This window comes from Rutilus rutilus (genome assembly GCF_951802725.1).
Source record: "Rutilus rutilus genome assembly, chromosome: 18".
NCBI lineage: Eukaryota > Metazoa > Chordata > Actinopteri > Cypriniformes > Leuciscidae > Rutilus > Rutilus rutilus.
In genome coordinates, this window is record NC_140231.1 from 3,916,116 (window position 1) to 3,930,119 (window position 14,004).

General features: G+C 42.2%; 1 protein-coding gene across 1 annotated transcript in view; it reads right to left on the reverse strand.

The window, feature by feature from the left end:
• Positions 1 to 2,422: 2,422 nt before the first annotated feature.
• Positions 2,423 to 14,004, reverse strand: part of stk32a (serine/threonine kinase 32A) — a 75,683-nt gene continuing 64,101 nt past the window's right edge. Inside the window, exons 12-13 of the mRNA XM_084386431.1 lie at positions 7,611 to 7,675; positions 2,423 to 2,633 (exon numbers count right to left, since the gene is read on the reverse strand). Of these exons, the coding sequence (XP_084242557.1) occupies positions 2,522 to 2,633; positions 7,611 to 7,675 (177 nt within the window). The 3' untranslated portion in view covers positions 2,423 to 2,521. The remainder of the gene's footprint in view (positions 2,634 to 7,610; positions 7,676 to 14,004) is intronic.

A 14,004-nucleotide genomic window follows, 5' to 3' on the forward strand; every position in this document is an offset into this window, starting at 1 on the left:
TATGATTTATCACACTGAGGGCATATTTATCACCTTACAGTTCAAGGAAATAAAAACTAGTCTAAAACATACACACAAACATAAACATATAATGAAACATTTACAACACTATGCTTATCGTGTGAGGAAATTAAACTTAGTTTTTTTTTTATTAACAATTACATGGAAAATATGACACTGTACAGATGCGAATGAGGGAAAATTCATCATTTTCTTTGGGACAGAGGTGTTCAAAAATAGCTTCAGACCAAGAGTGAAACAGCTGATTATGATGTGACAATATCGTTTGATTTAATTGTTCTCACTGGATTAAGTGGTAAGACATAAATTGTTCTATTCTGTTTGCTATCGAGTTCTCTAACACAGTTAGCAGTGTATTTCAAACTAAAGGGTTGATTTGCACATCTCTATACAAACTCAGTCCACATTTTAATTTACATAATCAGTGGAAACAGCATTAAACATCACCCTGACCAATAAAACCTTCCAAATTAATTATAATAATAACAACAAAGCGAAACAAAAAACAAATGGACATTTCTAAAATTAAACTGGAAGCAATAATATTTCTTGTAATTATTGTCATTGTTGTTCCACATTGTGGGTAGTTTGTCTTAGATTTAATATTCACCTGACCACTAGATGGCGATTTTTACTCATCTTGAGAAACAGGGAGATATCAGATGAGTAATATTTTGTATGTTTCCACCAGACTTAAAGCTGCAGTCCATAACTTTTTTGGGTTAAAAATTATCCAAAATAAATGTCTGAGCAAGTACATCACCAGCCAGTGTTCAGAACTCTCTGCTTGCCGTAGCTCCATTCAAAACGGTAAGCTTGTAATAATGCTTTTAACTCCAGTGGTACTGGTGGATTTCCACGGGAAATTCGAGCATGTGTTTGCGTCATTACGTCACATCTGTCCACATAAAGAAGAGTCTCGGCTAGTCGGCTGTGAGTGTGAGGATGCTGGAGATTTATAGCTGTTTCTCACAGCACTTGATATAATTAAACTTATCAATTTGATGGCGGATCCAGAAAGGTTGAAACGACAATCACCAGTGACAACTGGAGGTTCACCAGTGTAAAATGCAAAAGACTTCAGAGTGGCTACAGAAAAAAAGAGACTGCAACCAGCCCATTGGAAAACAAGGATAAATATCTGAAGGTAAAATTTTTATTATATTCCAGTTTTAAATATGCATCTGGTTACAGATATGTGTGTTTGTATTTCAAAGAGAACCAGTTCTAAGGAACATTAATTTGTTGGTATGACAATTAGAAATTAGACTGCACAGAACTACAAGTAGCCCTAATACACTATTAGGTAGCCCTAATACACATTAAATGTAGTCACGCAATGCTGATGTTGTTAACATTAACAATTTGAGAACAAAGTATAATTTGCACGGTTTGATTAGATTTAATCAGTGTGATTTACTGCAATGCTTTTTTCCCCTTAGTTGGTCAGAACATAAGTGGATGTCAAACTTCCAAAAAGTAGAATCTGTGATTGCGAACGCCAGTTTCCACACCGGCGGCGACTGACAGCCGCACGTTCTCCTCAAAACATTGTGTTCATCTGCGCTGTGCCGTGCTCGAGGCACAACCCACATAAAGCTGATAATTCCGCGAATAACTGCAATTGCAGATTTCGAACAGAGATGGCGACAAAGAGGAAAAACTACGGACTGCAGCTTTAAACAGAACATTTTCATTGAAGGTTTTTTTTTTTTTTTAACAGTGCGGGGTATTTTCTATGTTACAAATCTCAAACTTGTTTTATAAATGAGCCAGAAACAACCTTGTGTGAATATTCCTAGGCTATGCAAACCTTACTCAGACTTGTCAGATGATGCTATTAAATTGTTTTATTATCAGTTTATCTGTTCAGTGTCGTCAATATCTTATTCAGCAGCACAATGGGATCCAGCAATGAATGTTCAAAAAAGCTTTAGATCCAGAAAGGCAAAAAAGTATTTTCAGTGGCATAAATGACAGTATTTTGCAGCTCTGTAAGATTCACATTTACACGGATGGAATTAATCACATAATGAGGTGAAATATCTTTCGCATTCTGTTCTCTGCATTTGTACGTTAAGAAGAGCTTTATAAATCATGGTGAATGGCTCGAGTCTGATCACTCGCTGAATCAGACAGCAGTAAATCTTCATGTGCCTCCAAACGCTTAGGGGAAATCCATTAAACTAGTAAGGCACACATTTTCACGGCCAGGTGCAGAGAACATCATCATTCAGTTATTTTTTTGAAAATGGTATTTTGTTGTATTCAGTTTTATGTCAGTCAGTCACTGGACACCACCGTACGCCGTCAGTTTTTGAGTGAATGCAGAGCATGAGGGGCACACTAGCTTGATGAATCCATCCTGGAACCCATGATATTCCATGGATTTTCTCATGCATTTTCTGTTTTTTTTCCATGGAAACTGCAGTGGGGCGTCTGCTCTGCCATGAGCTTGGAGTGAAATAAGAAAGCTGTGGCGTGTCCCTCCGGCCAAATGTTAACTTGATAAACAATGATGTGCGTTGTTGTTCTGTCCGTCTTGAATGGCTTTGTTTGTCTCTTCTGCATTGAGGTTGTTAGTCTCAGTGTCTGCTTTGGTTTTCCGCAACCTCCAAAACAAAGAAAGGATAACAAATCCATGACTCGATAAAGTTTCACACAGTGTTAAAACTGAAAATGTGCAGTTATATATATATATATATATATACACTTTATTTTTTATTATTATTTAATTGTCAATATTTGTCCTTTTCATATAGTTTAACTTGATGTACTAAAATAACTAATAAAATTATTAAAAATTAATAAAAGAAATAAGAACCAAGAACACAAATCACTAAAACTTACAAATACAAACATAAAAACGTCTCGGTTACGTATGTTACCCTCGATCCCATGTCGGACTGATCCGACGAATCAGGAATCTCGCGAGAGACCAATCTACTTATAGTGTGACTAAACGAGCCAATGCACATTGGCATTTGAGATTTGCATCTGTCGCTCTGCCCTGCAGTGCGGATTATAAATGGCCAGCAGTTGCATCACATATCAGGTTCTCGCTGAGGAGCCGAGCCGGTAAACCGGCCGTCCAGCGGTGGTACAGCAACTGTAACAACGGAACGTGGTGTCTCTATTCCCTCATTCAGGGAACAAGGGTTACATAAGCAACCAAGACGTTCCCTTTCAGTTTGTCACGTTCAACGCCATGTCAGACTGTCCGATGAATCGGGAATCCCTACCAAAGCGCCACAGATGCTGCCCCTTCCAGTGCCCTGGTTAAGGTCGCAGAGGTCGATCACTGCTGTTCAGCATGACCCACTCAGTGAGACTATTGGATAACACTTGGAAAGCGTGCCCTTTCCACTGAAAAAGGATGGCTGCAGAAGCCAAATCCTGCCCGCAGGGAGGTAAATGTGGAACTACACACATGGACTAACCCACTAGGGCTGTACTACATATGGAATGTCTCTGGGTTGGCTTCGACCTAGTTAGGGAGGAGACTACACCTGGCAGAGACAACAGAGCGGAATCTGTCAAGGGAAAGACACAGGCTTCCGATTAGGAGCTATCTTAATTTAATGGCATTCACTAGTCTAAGGTGTTCTTCAACGCATGGAAGAATACACATATGCAATCCCGTCTGGGACACTACATATGGGCACCTAGCCTAGCACCGGTTCTCATGGATACAACAGAGGTGTCGCCCAGTCCGCAGCTCTACAGATATCTGTCAGCAAGCGCCTCGTGCCAGCGCCCAGGAGGATGTAACACTTCTAGTAGATGTGGATACAACAGAGGTTTTGCCCAGCCCGCAGCTCTACAGATATCTGTCTGCATGCGCCTCGTGCCAGTGTCCAGGAGGATGCAACACTTCTAGTAGAGTGAGCTCTCAACCCGAGCGGGCAAGGCACACCTTGGGCTTGGTACGCCAAGGCGATGGCATCCTCTATCCTGTGGGCCATCCTCTGCTTGGAGACGGCCTTTCCCCTTCTGCTGGCCTCAGTAACAGACAAAAAGCTAGTCTGAGGTCCTAAAGTTCTGCGTTCGATCCATGGACAGGCGCACATCGTGGACAGGATTAAGCAAAGCTAGGGCTGGGTCTGCCTCCTCCAGGGGCAGCACTTGCATGTTCACCACCTGGTCCCTGAAGGAAGTGGTGGAAACTTTGGGTACATATCTGGGCCGAGGTCTCAGGATCACTTGAGAGTCAGCTGACCTGAATTCCAGGCGTAATACCTTCATCGACAGAACTTTCAACTAAGCAGACTACAAAGGCTCAAATGGGGCATTCTGGAGTGCTCTAAGAACCAGAGACAAATCCCAAGAGGGTATGGAGTAAGGGTGAGGAGGATTTAACCTTCTCGTCCCCCTGAGGAACCTGATGACCAGGTCATGCTCCCACTGATTTACCTCCTATGGGGTTGTGATGTGCAGATATCGCGGCAGCATACTTGCAAGGGTGGAGGGAGACAGTCTTCACTCCAACCCCAGCTACAGGAAGGAGAGCACGGCCCTGATCGGGCAAGTCCAGGGGTCTTCTCGGTGAGAAGAACACCACTCAACAAACAGGTTCCACTTCAAGGCGTAAGCGTGTCTTGTAGGTGGTGCTTGGGCCGAAGTGATGGTGTTCACTACCTCCTGGGGTAGGTCACCTAGAAAAGGTAAGTTAAGGTGCCCCGTCTTTGAAAAGACAGATCCTTCCTCAGAGGAATGCGCCAGGGAGGGGATGACCTGAGGAGTGAAGAGTCCATGGAACCAGGTCCAGTTGGGCCAGTACTAACAAGACCTGCTCCTCATCCTTCCTGACTTATCACAGTGTCTGTGCGAGAAGGCTCACTGGGGAAAACGCATATTTGCATAGGCCCCGTGGCCAGTGCATCCATGCCGAGCAATGAGACGTTTCTGGAGAGGAAAACAGGTCTACCTGAGTGACTCCGAAACGTTTCCAAATCAACTGGACCACCTGGGGATGGAGTCTCCACTCTCCCAAAAGCGCAGGCTGTCTTGAGAGCTCATCGTCTGCAATATTGGGCACACCCGGAATGTGAATGGCATGAAGCGACCTGTGACGGGAGCGTAGACCACCTTGCCGGTTGATGTATGCAACGGTCGCAGTGTTATCCGTACAAACCAATACGTGGCTGCGGAGCTAGCCAGGCCCCAAGACACCATACCAACGGGGCCAAAGGTACCACAGACCCAGTGGGGCAGCAAGGTGGAACGCAGAGACCCAACTCAGGGGGCTCCATGGTGGCCCGAAGTGGGGTCTGAGTGTGCGGTGCAACACTTACCTGATTCCTACTCCGGCTGGGTAGAGGGTTCGTGAGGAGGCTTGGTTGCGTCCTTGAACTGCTGGGAGCAGCTCTCAACTGTGTTGCCTAAGAATTTAGGAACCGAATTTTGTCTGCATCCCGCATGTCTGCTAGGCACAGCCAGAGATGGCATTCCTGGACCACCAGAGTGGACATCGCCCCAACCCAGGGAACGCACAGTAACTTTAGTCTCTCGTAGGGCGAGGCCGGTCGCTGCGTTCAATTCCTGAATTACGCCCTGGTCAGAACTACCCTCGTGCAGCTTCTTGAGCGCTTTGGCCTGGTAGACCTGGAGAAGAGCCATGGCGTGCAAGGCAGAGGAGGCCTCTCCGCAAGCTCCGTAAGCCTTGCATGTTAGATAGGACAAGTACTTTCAGGCCCAGGAGGGGAGACGCGGATTACCCCGCCAGGTGGCAGCGGTGCTTGGACACAATAGCATCGCAACCGACCGCTCCACCAGGGGATCCCCGCATAACCTTTGGGCGCTCCACCATCGATGGACCTGGTCGATTTCTGGCAGTAAAAGGTGCCGTCCATGACCTAGTAAGCTCCTCATGCACCTCCCGGAAGAATGGAAGCGGGGCGGGACGCTGAGAACCAGCGCAAGCCACCCTGAGAAATCTATCATCCAACCTCGAGGGTTCGGGACACGGTGGAGGGTTCCACTCAAGCCTAATGCTCTCTGCGGCCCGGGAAAGCATAGCCATCAACTCTGGGTCAGACTCGGACAACGCTACCGTTCCTGAGGGTGGCAACGCAGCAGAATCTTCATCCCCAGAGAATCCAGACTCACCCTCTGATGCAGCGATCGACATCTGTTCATCGGGCGGAGCCCTGAAGGATACAGCTGGTACACTACGTTTAGAAGGTCCAGCGTGTTCCTCTGGAAGCTCGGCTGGCTGTGGTGTGTTAGAGGGGCCCACAGAGGTTGGTTCCTCGTGGGGGAAGCCCTAACCGTAATCCTCAGGTCACCACCGCTATTTGCCGAAGTAGACCTCTTCTGATGGCCACCAGAAGAGGAACTAGATTGAGGAATAGGCTAAGGGACTTTACCTCGTCTGAGGTGCTCGAGTCTCGACTGCAACACAGAGATGGTCATCTTCCCGCAGTGGGTACATGACTCATCCACGAAGCCCAGACACGTGAGGCAACGATCGTGACCATCAGCCGGTGCCAGGTAACGACCGCATCCAGAAAGACATCTTTAAAAAGACGCAGTGTCACAACCATGTAAGCTCTTCTAGGGAAATTAGCTCTCTAAGGTGCTGAAAACTCACTGGGGAAATGGCCGCGACAACACAAGTAGAGATTTAGTGCAGCCTGCTGTGTGCACTCACTCTTTAAAGAGCTGTGAAAACAGCTGGTTTTTAAGCTCTTTATGAGACCGCGACCACCTCTGAAGCGTTGTCACACCAACACCAACTGCAGATGCTTCTTTCCAAAAAGAATAAGAGGCTCGAAGAACACTCTCTCAACATAGGTTAGATGTTGTGTGAGGAAGGAGGCGGGAACCGGCGAACATTCAAAAACTTTAATAAACGTAAAATAAACAAATACAAAATGAAAGTAAAGACAGCAGCCCCTCACGGATGACTGCTGTCACATATAACAAAACACAACATAAATCCAGGCCTGGCCTCTCTCGATCTCCACTGTCGTCACTCCTCCTTTATGCTTCCACTCCTCCATGAGAGATACGAGACTGGTGCGTCATGCAGGTGTTGCTCATTATCAATCACGCCACCGGCCTCGCGCCGTTCTCTCACGGCCCTTGGCCTCGTCTTGCTTGCCACAATAGATTGTAGAGCAGAAACAGTAAAACTGCTCGGCATCCAAGCGAAAAGCTTATATGCGATGCACCTGCTGCCCATTTATACCCGCACTGCGGGGTGGAGCGGCAGATGCCAATCTCGCATTGGCTTGTTTAGTTACACTTGAAGTAGTTTAGTTGGTCAGTCCGACGTGGCGTTGAACATGACCTACTGAAAGGGAACTAATATACATATATATATATATTGGAACATAAATGCAAAACCTCATTTGGCCAAGGGTGTTTCAAAACTGCATTTCATAACAAGGTTAAAAACTTCAAGGTGTAACTTTACTAATGCACTTATATCTTAATATTATGAATACATATATAGAACAACTGTTGAGATTAAATTACAAAACACTTGCTTTACAATGGAAACGGATGCATGAAACTGAATGTTATTGTAAAACTTCAAACAAAAAAAGGTGTCATGTCCTTACAAACTTATCACGTTTTCTTACTTTTCCCTGTTGAAGACGATGAAATCTCTTTGGACAGTCTCTAAGCGTTGTTGGATTTGCCCATTCTGCACAATCAAAAGAAAAGAATGAGTTAATGTTTCACATTAAATGTGACAAAGTGGAGTGGATTCGTAAATAAGCAGTGCGGTAACCATCATAGACAATGAGGATGACAAGTCCCCCCAAATATTTGATATTCTTGATTCTGCTCTGCTGCACTTCATTATGAACCGCTCTGTTTGATTTTTGGATGACATTTTTAGGCTAGTTGAATGTGAGAGACAAGAAACGTTAACAGAACCATTTAGACATTGGTCAGCAGTAGTTGGTAACAAGAGGAGGGTCATACTCATTCTAGAGTACCTTTTGATTAGACAAAAGGAAGACTTTTCTCAACAAACAAAAAAACAAACAAACACTAAAACCAACTGCTGTAATTTTGCTAAAGGTTAATGTTTGTCATTCACCCATAGAGTACCTCAAAGCTAATAGACATTAACTAAATGCCACTAAAGTGTGAATTCACAGGGTCTTCCTCACAGTCATCGCCATTTTGTGTTGTTTTGTCAGGTCAGTGCAGCATTCTCAGAGAGGAGAAGCATTATCAGTGTGACTGAAGCATCCAGACTGAGTTCAGACAATGAGTTTGTCCTACTGAACTGAGCTGTCGCTGACTACAGGTGCTCAAACAGCAGGATGTCAGAAAGACTAAACAGAACAGCAGAAAGAGGCCTTAGGGAGGACTCACACTGACAACACTTTGTGACGAGGAAGCAACCAAAAGTCAAGCATTTCACTTTTGCTTTTGTCAAGAGATGCACGGTATAACCATGTGAAATGGCAAATATTTCATGAAAAAAATAGTTTGCAAAGACCACTATAAAAAGGTAGATTTTATTTGACTTTTTCACAGTCTCAAATAATGAATGCACAATTTCAGCTCTGCCATTCCTCATTGACCTCCAAACTGCACCTATACTTTACCCTATAAAAAATAATATTATCAATAAGTCATGACGACATGTTTCCTATCTGTCAGTCACTACAACGTTATGTTGACTGACAAATGGGGTCTCACTTGGGAGCTCCAATCACTTCTGAGTTTTAGAACAACAGCCAATAGAATTTGCGATTGGAATTTGCATGCCAAGCCACTCCCCCGTACATACTGGTTTATAAGATGGTGGCACGCATCCAATCATTCGATTTATGCTTTGGAGCCGAGTGGTTGTCTCTTATGAGCGATCACTCTTTCCAGTTGCCTCGAAAGAAGCCCTCCTGCCGGTGTATATGGAGCAATCAGCAGTGTTTCACCATTATATTGCACAGTTAAGTGCAGTATTTCCCCCCTGTGCGCTTCAGCGAAAAAGAAAAGAAAGAGCAAAATGGGCGGCAAGCGTCTTTTTAAAGATTCCTTTCTGTCCGTGGGTTTCTAGAGGCGGTCAATTCCTGTCCTCAACTCCATTCCATTCAATCCATTTGTGGATTGTTCATGTCCTCATTGCGAGAAAATGGCTATGTCGACACTGCGGTCACGACTCTTCTCGTGAAGTCCCCTCTGTTGTTACCCAGCCTGGTTCCTCTTCACAGCACAGGGCGGGGAGGTTAACACTCTGGGAGACCTTAGGGTTACAGTGGGAGCTCTTCCACCGGACCAGTCTCCACTGACCTCCCGCTCCTCCAAAGTGCCGTGTGCCGTTGAACTGCCAGATGATGGCACGAGTCCTTAGAGCAGTGGTCTCAAACTCAATTCCTGGAGGGCCACAGCTCTGCACAGTTTAGCTCCAACCAGCTCCAACTCACACCTGCAAGGAAGTTTCTAGTAATCCTGAAGACCTTGATTAGCTGGATCAGGTGTGTTTGATTAGGGTTGGAGCAAAACTGTGCAGAGCTGTGGCCCTCCAGGAATTGAGTTTGAGATCACTGTCTTAGAGGGGAACCAATGTGTCATTCGGCTCTCTAGGTGAGGACCAGTTGTCGATAGCTGCATCGGAGTCTGAGCTATTGTCCTCTGGAGAGGAAGATGAAGCTGAGCTTCCCCCTTCTGGGGTGGTCACTCACACTGATTTGGATTCAGAGTTGACGGCCATGCTTTTCCATGTCATTGCGGGCATCGGACTCGAGTGGAACCATCCAACTTGTCTCAAGCGCTCATGGTTGGATGGTTGGTTCCTGGGTGTGGTGCGCGGTTCACGGCGAGGGTTCTCCATCGTACCCAAAAAAGGCGGTGGGTTATGGCTGATCTTAGATCTGCGAGTCTTGAACTGAGCCCTTCACAAGCTCCCATTCAAGATGTTAACACAGAAACGCATTCTCATGTGCGTTCATCCCCTCGCAACAACTGACCTCAAGGACACATACTTCAACATCTCGATTCTGCCTCGAATGGGTTGTCCCAGTCTCCTGGTATCTTTACCAAAGTCGCGGAGGCTGCCCTTGCTCTGCTAAGGAAAGTGGGCATTCACATTTTCAATGACACATTTTTTTCTTATCCATGACAAAAAACCTTCAATACAAACAAAAGGTATACACAGGCACAATACAAAAAAGGATATATTGCAATGCACAACAAAATGGAAGACAATACAAACATGGGTCTAATATCAACCATCCTTTGAAGTGACAATCTTACAAAAGTTCCTACAACTATCATTTTTTATTTAAGGTGCAGGTTTCCACGGTCTTGGGAAACATATTTACTGAGGGAATTTTAAAAGTAATTTCCAGACATGGACATTTCTAGAATTAAATTATTCTAGTTATGTCAAGCTCTAAAGTATTTTAGTTGGCAGAAACTGCTATTTGCGAATATTGTCTTAAATGGTCGAGGGCCCTGTAGTCAAAAGGTTGTGAACCATTGATTTAGAGCAACCAAAGTAGATATCCATGAGCAGAACTGTGTATTCCGCTTTCTGATTTATTTCTCCAAAATATTCTGTATTTGTGTTTTGGATGGCCAGCAATGCTGACAACAAAATTATAAAGAAAATGGTTTTCTTTACAACCCTTGATGGAGCCATTTCATTATTTCAAATGATTACTTGGACAAAACATGCCCCTTAAAAACACATATAAACAACATTCTGCTCATTCAGATATTTTTTTATCTAAAGGGATGGTTCTTGGCTAGAATAGGCCACAATCTGGCCAGACCTTTAGCCGATAGTTGGTTTACAAGAGACTGTAGCAAATTAGCTCAAAAGATATATATATATATAATTAATTTTAACGGATTATAATTAATTATAAATGTTTGAATTATTTTTAGAATTGACTGTAGCAGAATTAATAGTACAATTATTTAATCAGTTCATCTAATGAACAGAAAGCATAATCAATTATTAATTCAAGGAAATAAATGATCTTCCAGGCCAAGAAAGAATAACCTTTTCCAAATCAAGATGTTTAAGTGACTTCGATATTTTTGTGAGTGGCAAACACAGAGACAATAAAGCGTGGATATAATGGTTTAATAAACGAAACTACGGTAGGCTACACACACAACTAAACTAAGTAAAGATTGTATACAGAATCAAGAAAGTAAATAAAAGTGAAGAAAGAGAGAGAGAAGAAAAGAGAATGGCAAGATTACAATCAGTTAACCAGTGAATCAGGGGCACTTTAAAGGGGCACAATAACTTAGAAACGCATCTAAAGGCTGTGAACAGGTACTTGCATTGACTTCGGTTGCTGAACAAGTCCAGATGCAGGAGATTCTTGAGATTCTTGATGATTTCGCCTGGAGTGCGCTGAAGCGTTCGTTTGGGTTCTTGGGGTGGTCCATGTTGAATCCAAAGAAATGAACCTGATCCATGTTGAATCCAAAGAAGTTAACTTGATCCACGTTGAATCCAAAGAAGTTAACTTGATCCACGTTGAATCCAAAGAAGTTAACTTTATCCACGTTGAATCCAAAGAAGTTAACTTTATCCACGTTGAATCCAAAGTTAACTTGAAGATGAAGTTGCCGGAAGGAGACAGGAAAATGTTGTCTCAAAGAGATTGAGCAAAGATCTGAACTAATCAGATACTCTTAAAGGTCCTATCAGTTCACACCCATTTGGTTAGGTGACCAATCAAAGATGACCTGGAGAAAGTCTTTGTTCCATCTTATCCTCATTTGCATGTTCATGGTGGCATGGAGAATTTGTGCAGTCTTTTCACATAAGTATGGTAAAAATATTTATGATGCAATTTATCATAACATGTTGTACACCAATGATTATAAAATCAAAAGAGGATTATTTTGATACCAAGAAAGAGGGGATTTGAAGACATTAAAGCAGTGATACATCATCTTTGGATATCAACATTTGAGGTTACTCTAACATAACTAAAGAATCATAACTAGGCTGATAAAACATAGGGACATGCATAAAACAGGAGAAATATAAACATTTGGGAAAGTTTGTGTAACCTTGCAGACACAGTCTCTTGCTGAGATCGATCAGGAGAGCAGAGGTGATAGCGGTCTTTGAAGAGAACTGGTTTGAGAGCCGATGACAACAGGGGAGAGGGGGAAGGTTTTATGATGTCAAGAGCATTTTGATTGTCCATTCGTTACACACTTGAATTGAGCATTATAGGGCCATTAATGTATCCTGTATTACACAAAATGTGAAAAAAGTACTGCAAAGCAAAAAGACAAAGAGTTGTAACTCCTGCCTCTATAAATGTGTGAAGTCATGACTTTGAGTGTCATTAAATGTCAGTAGGTGTCGAGTGTTTAGTGCTTACTCCAGAAACCTCAGGCATGCAACTCCACGATTCAAACAGGCAAGCACAGGGATTTCCTTGAGTAAGCGTGACTGATGCTTAGCATGCTACAATCGAGGAGAGGGATTGTTCATACTCCATCCAATAGAAAGAGCTCTTTGAAACTCTCACACTAGCTGCTGCTGAACACACAGTGTTGGTGATACTCGAAGGATGTTCACCCACAAAAAAAGTGTTATTATTTACTCACCAAACATTTATTCATCTTGTAGGAATGGTTCATTGAAAAATAAGAGAATTCACAATGCAAAAAAAAAAAAAGATAAAAATGTGGCAAATTTTTGTAGTCATGTTGGTTTTATATGTTTTTTAAAAGCTTTTATTCAATCATCAAGGAAAGCTTACATTTAATAATTTGTTTATTTATGAATTTATATTCAAATATAATCACTTATTCCTTTTTTTCATTCATTACACAATTAATATATGTGAGTGTACAGATATGTTGTTTTTAAAATATATATTATTATATTATTTTATAAATTTAAGCACTGAACTTTAATTGTGTTTGATTCTAAACATTAGTTTGAGAGAAGCTGTTGTAACTGTATAACATTCCTAACAGACACTAATGATATACTAATGTGTATTTAGCCACAGACTGAAGAAAAAGAGAAGATTTTACTCTGAACAGAGCATGAACTGAAGGAAGTGGAGTCAGTGTGGGCTGTGGGAGTGGGATGCTGCTCTTTATGAGAGGCCGTTTGAGACGAAACCCATTGAAACACTTGCAATACACATTGAAAACTTACGATACACACTGAAACACTCGCGCTACACACTGAAACACTTGTGCTACACACTGAAACACTCGCGCTACACACTGAAACACTCGCGCTACACACTGAAACACTTGCGATATTGCGATACTAAACAAAAGAAACAAATGCTTTGAAGGCAAGCTTCTATTCCATTCCAAAACCTTGAGTGTTTTGGATTCCAAAGTCCATGTTGTTTTTGAAATCCTCGTAACTTGGACTGTGAACAGCTTGTTTTCTCTGTCATTAATATCAAGTCAAGTCAAGTATATTTATATAGCGCTTTTCACAATACAGATTGTATCAAAGCAGCTTCACAGTATTAAATTAAAATAATACAACAAGGTTTGTTTCTAGTGGAATTTATTGATTGATCAAATAAAATTAAATATCCCCAAAATATCCCCAACTGAGCAAGCCAAAGGCAACAGTGGCAATATATATATATATATATATATATATATATATATATATATATATATATATATATGTATGTATGTATGTATATATATAATATATATAATATATCTGACAAAAGTAAGAATAGCAGATGTTGTCCGTTTTGTTGATAGTTTTCAGGGAGCTGTGACAAGATCGAACTTGGACAAAGGTTACAAATTATTCTTGACCTTTTCTTACAAAAAAAAAAAAAAGTTCCATTCATTTAAATGGCATGACACTTGATGACTAAGCTCACACTTGCTAAACAAAATAAATAAATACATTGAAATGATGTCTGATTGTGGGCTATGTTTGAAATCTAGTGGCTTTTGTTAAAATTTCATGTTATTAAGTGTTAGTTTGTCCCGGAGATTGCAGCAATATTCAACTAATGACTAGATTATGGCTCATTTTTCATG